Source organism: Phaseolus vulgaris, chromosome 9 (assembly GCF_051622355.1).
Source record: "Phaseolus vulgaris cultivar YP4 chromosome 9, ASM5162235v1, whole genome shotgun sequence".
Taxonomy (NCBI): domain Eukaryota; kingdom Viridiplantae; phylum Streptophyta; class Magnoliopsida; order Fabales; family Fabaceae; genus Phaseolus; species Phaseolus vulgaris.
In genome coordinates this window covers 16,518,819-16,523,594 of record NC_143506.1, presented here as the reverse complement: position 1 = coordinate 16,523,594, position 4,776 = coordinate 16,518,819, and the positions used below count along the sequence as shown (strand labels likewise).

General features: G+C 40.9%; 1 protein-coding gene across 2 annotated transcripts; it reads right to left on the bottom strand.

The window, feature by feature from the left end:
* Positions 1-292: 292 nt before the first annotated feature.
* LOC137821117 (uncharacterized) lies at positions 293-4,425 on the bottom strand. 2 transcript variants are annotated; one of them, XM_068625556.1, is made up of 5 exons: positions 3,696-4,425; positions 1,494-1,556; positions 1,249-1,311; positions 1,063-1,131; positions 293-968 (listed from the first exon to the last, which is right to left on the bottom strand). In XM_068625556.1, exons 1-5 carry the CDS (start codon positions 3,993-3,995, stop codon positions 717-719), a joined length of 747 nt encoding a protein of 248 aa, XP_068481657.1. In that variant the 5' UTR covers positions 3,996-4,425; the 3' UTR covers positions 293-716. The 2 variants fall into 2 exon arrangements, with proteins under 2 accessions (XP_068481657.1, XP_068481660.1); XM_068625559.2 differs by lacking the exon at positions 3,696-4,425 and adding an exon at positions 1,763-1,913.
* Between the last annotated feature and the right edge of the window lie 351 nt (positions 4,426-4,776).

The window sequence follows — 4,776 nt, the reverse complement described above, 5'->3', positions numbered from 1 at the left end:
TTGTTTGGACGTGGAGAGGAGGTGTCATTAATCAAATAGAATAATACACGGTGCCAGGATCTTGTGTTCACCAGTCAGCAGTGAGATAAGCGAATCTAGCACACCATGATAGTGCCAAATAATCCTACAAAAAACCATATGAAGTGGACCGAGATATTCTCTCCGTCCCCTCAACTTCCAGGAGGGGCATGAATTTCACAACACATTCCCAAAAAAGAAACATCCTACACTATATCCAGGAGGTGGAACATTAACTTGTATAAAAGAAATGGAGCAACGCAACCAATGGAACTGATGAATAAAAATATAGAATTGTAGATTAATTTTAGATACCTTCTAAAGGGGGAATCCAAGAGATTTAACCTACAAAAGAATGGTACATCTTACAAGATTGAAGAATTCCCAAGGCTTTTTAAGGGAAATTTCTGAATGGGAGCAACCTGCGACCTTAGCATATCTCTACTCTACAGCCTAATGGCTAGAAACCCAAGAAAATTGTCCCATATATGACTACCAAATTCTTTGCTATTCATAAGAACTGGTAATCACACCAAGAAACGTCTCTGGCGCACCATGTTGTCCATTGGTTTCTATTGGATAGAGCCTTGAAAATGGCCTGTACATTTTTTCAGCTTTGTTTCCCCAAACACAAACAGAGCAACTGTTTCAAGAGTTCTGCGTTCTGAACTAAGAAAGCAAAAAAGTTCTCAACTCATTCAACATAGGGTGTCAGTGCAAGAAACATCATCGGATGGGGTCATATTGAGATCTGGTATCAAGAAAAACCTTTCCCCGGTTGATTCTATTTCGTTTGGCCTAGATTCTGATGCTTGGGAACGAGTATCATCTTGAGTGGGACGTGTGAGGGTCGGAGATACTATTCTCTGATGGGGTTGACCAGCAACCATACACTGTGGTTCAACAGATGTTGAACTTGGATTCTTCTGATAATTTGATCCGATATCAAGCTAAAAGTACCAAAAACCAAAAAAATGAGGATAAGCTTTAATCAATAAGGTTGATTTCACTACATAAAAAAGTAGAGAGAGCATCTGAACATACCTTAATCTTCTTCAGACTCTCATTTTTAGCTCCCTGTGCCTCAAAATTTGCATTTATAGTTGCTATTTCCTGCAAAGCAAGAGTGATATTAATATTCGTGAATAATTACTCACATCATCACATGTTTATGTATGCCAAACTAAAATTTATAGTTCTTGAGAATATGTGCCAAGCCCAGGGAGATACCTTTTTCAAATATATTCTTTCTTTTAGCAGGGAGTTTTCCTCTTCCTTTAGTTCAGCAAAAGTCTGAAGAACGAGTAAAAAATAACGATTAACATTCGTATACAGTATTTGAAGAACAAAAGAAAGGTCACTGTCAACGGCTTCTCAACCCAGAAATCATTCACCAGGAATATACGATCTTTGAAATCTTTCGAAGAAAAAGAATGAAGGTAGCAAATTACTAGGATAATGAAGTGTAGTTTTACCTTTTTTCTTCTGCACCTCTTGGTAGAAGCGGAGTTGGCAGTGTATCCACTCGTGGCAGTAGCCTGAAAATTGGTGAGATCATAAAGGATTAGCAAGATAGTGACATGAATAACCATTCGATAAAACCAAAGTCGAAAATAAGGGGAAAAAGGGACCTCTATTTTTGAAATAAAACAGAAACAAACAAAAGTGTAGCTAAATCATATCAATAAGCAACTGAGAAGAATATAAAATTAAAAATAAAAGATAAAAGTAACTTCAATCAGACCGAGTATCTCAGCATAGCAGCCCAAGGAAAGGGTAGAATGAAATGATCGAGAAGACATTGACGTTGGGATCCAGCTAAAGTGAAATATACTTAGCTTGCAAAGGTTGCTTGAGAGGGAGCTAGATGCTTAGAATTTATAAAAAGAAATAATAATTTTTATGCAATGGAACACGTCTCAGGTCATTGGCATGGCATACCCTCACCTACCGTCAGGCCCACGTATAGCCCATTTATAATTCTTTCTGATCAAAGCCCAACTTGGGCATAATTTATTTTTTGGTTATTATCGCGAAAAAGTGATCCTGACGCAGATGAGAGTGAGGAGGACAACTCAGCATAGGCAGGCACGTGATGATGATGATGGTGTTTGGAATGGTCACGTGACTGGGTCACATGAGCTTAACCCAGTAGCCCCATAAATTAAAATTAAATTGTAATTTTGGAAGGAGTAGAGAATAGAGAAACAAATATTCGGGGTTCACAGCATGGTGCACGCCCTGGAGTGGAGTGGGCCAAGGGGGCTCAAATGCTGCGTATCTTCCCGTTTCCCACCCAACCGAATCCTAATGTATAGGATTTTAATTTCCCATTTAAGGCACCAACTTTAACTACCATCACCCCCGTGATACTGATACCCCATCCACCTCATAATGGCACTGTGTCGCCGTGTTCTCCCTGTCTATCACATCTCATTTCAACACCAGAAACCGTTTACATCCACACCAACAACTCTATCTCTCTATCCCACATTCCTCATACACCTAAATTTTCTTTTCAATTATAAACGCCTTTTAATGACCATTATTTTAATTATTATTTAAATAAATACTAGTGGTACTTGTTATAAAGACACAGGTGAATTTTCCACTCCAGCCCAGGTCCAGGTGCAAAAGCAGAACCGATGCAGCTAACTCAGGAACTTACCATAACTTATGACACTAACTTCAACGAATCGCAGGCCCGTCATCTATCCACGACATAACGAAGCAAACCTTCCACACTCCACATTCGGTTCGGTCTTTTCGGAACCGTACCCATCCACATCTAAATCATGGGGCCCCACAAACCCATATTTGCATTGACCAAACTACCCACGCCTTCCACTGCCATTTTTAACGACTTTTGTCGATGTAATAAATATTAAGAAAAAAGAATCTCTGCTCTCATCTCGATTAAGCCCACCGGGAAAATTGGTGTTAGTGGTTAAATTAAATTATTGATTTTTTTTTCACCACGTCAAAAGAAAAAAAGGGCGTGTCAGCGGAATATTAGTTGCACCTAGGAAGGGCGTTTTCGTAATCAATTGAGAAAACATAGAATGACAGGCGGGTACCCCAAACAAAAGCAGGCGATAACAAAACGCCAAGTCTTTCTTCCAGTGCTGACCTAATGCCCCCACAAACATCCCCGGATATTTCCGTCACCACAATATCAACGTGAACACCGAAGGAGCCCCAAAAAATAATTAGAAACAAATAAGAACGGAAAAACCATCATCCATAAGGAGAGGTAATCAGCACAAGTGAGTGGAGGATAATAGTAATAATTCGACTTTAAAACTAAAAGAAAAAGAAAAACAGAGAAATTGACAGATTCGCCGTCAGCGTCTGATGTCAGCGGAACACCGAAAACGATGCGCTATTGAAAAAAAGGAAAAAAAAAGGGGGAAGCGGTTAAAGCTTAAAAACTCCGCTGGCCTTTGGCCAGTGAATAAAGAGGCAAAGGGCAAAATTGTCAGACCCGAAGTAAACGTCATGCAGAAGGAAAGAATGTTTCGTGAGGTAGCCATCTGAACCGCCGAGAACTACCGCAGGTCTCGAAAGGCGGAGGGAGTTACGCGCACGCGCAGTCGTAACGGTGAAACAACGGAAGTCTGAGAACACAACAGAGATCAGAAGAAACGGAGGGAGAGATAGAGAGAAAGAAATATAACCTTGGATCTGGCGGCATGGTGTTGGCGACTGGAGTCTTCGTAACCGTCGGCGGTGGCGGATGGCGAGGCGCCGCTGCTCCAAGAGAGCGGCGTGGTGGGACTGCATCTGGTTGAAACGGCGGCGTCGCAGCGAGAGACGGCGGTTGCTAGCCTTGATCTTGAGCGCGGCTGTTTGAGCCCCCAGGAGAGAGGTAGGCGGTGGTGAGATTCGGTCGAAACGGTTTGCTTGAGTCGTAGGAGAACTTCGACGACGAAGGTTTCGTCCGTCATGGCCGCCCTCACCCAGTCATCGTTCAGCATCTTGGCGTTTGGGTGATAACAGTCATGAAAGGGAGATAGTGTTGTGTGAGTGTTGCGTTGGTGTGGCGTGTGTGCATAAGAAAGAGAGAGAGAAGAAGAAGAAGAAGAAAGAAAGGGGTGGCGGAGGTATTGGAAGAAAAGATGAAGAGTGAGGGGAGGATAGGTTTATATATAATTTATAATAAATGAGAATAAATAAAAAATAATAATGAAGAGAGGGGGTGAGTGTATTGTGTGGCGGTGAAGGAGGAAGGTGGAGTAGATTCGAGTTATTCTTGGTTGGTCGTTGGTTCTTAGTTAAAAGCGAGGGTTGGGTCGTGTAGGAGGGTGTGGCCACTCACTCTTTTCTGCTCTTTCTCCCTCTCTTTTCCTCCCCTGACCCCACCTACTCACATCTGGCATCACTACGCCAATGTCAATTCCAATGCCATTTTCTCTTTTTTTTAACATTATTATTATTGAATTATTCCCTCTTCCCCCTTCCATAATTCTTTACCTATTACACAAACGATTGGGCCATAAGATCTGGGAGGCCCATGAATCAAATCAGCCCGTGATATGCGAGGAAATCAAATGGAATGAACACCAAGGGAGGGTTTCAATTAGAAAAAACAGTTTTACTTATTCAAATATGTTAATATATTGAGAATTTATAAATAACTCCTATTTTTAATTACAGTTACATTCATTCATGTATCCATTTATTATTGTGTAAAATCATACAATTAAAAAACTGTTAATTTTTCATTTATTCTTACCTTACCAACTAACTAATAATTTA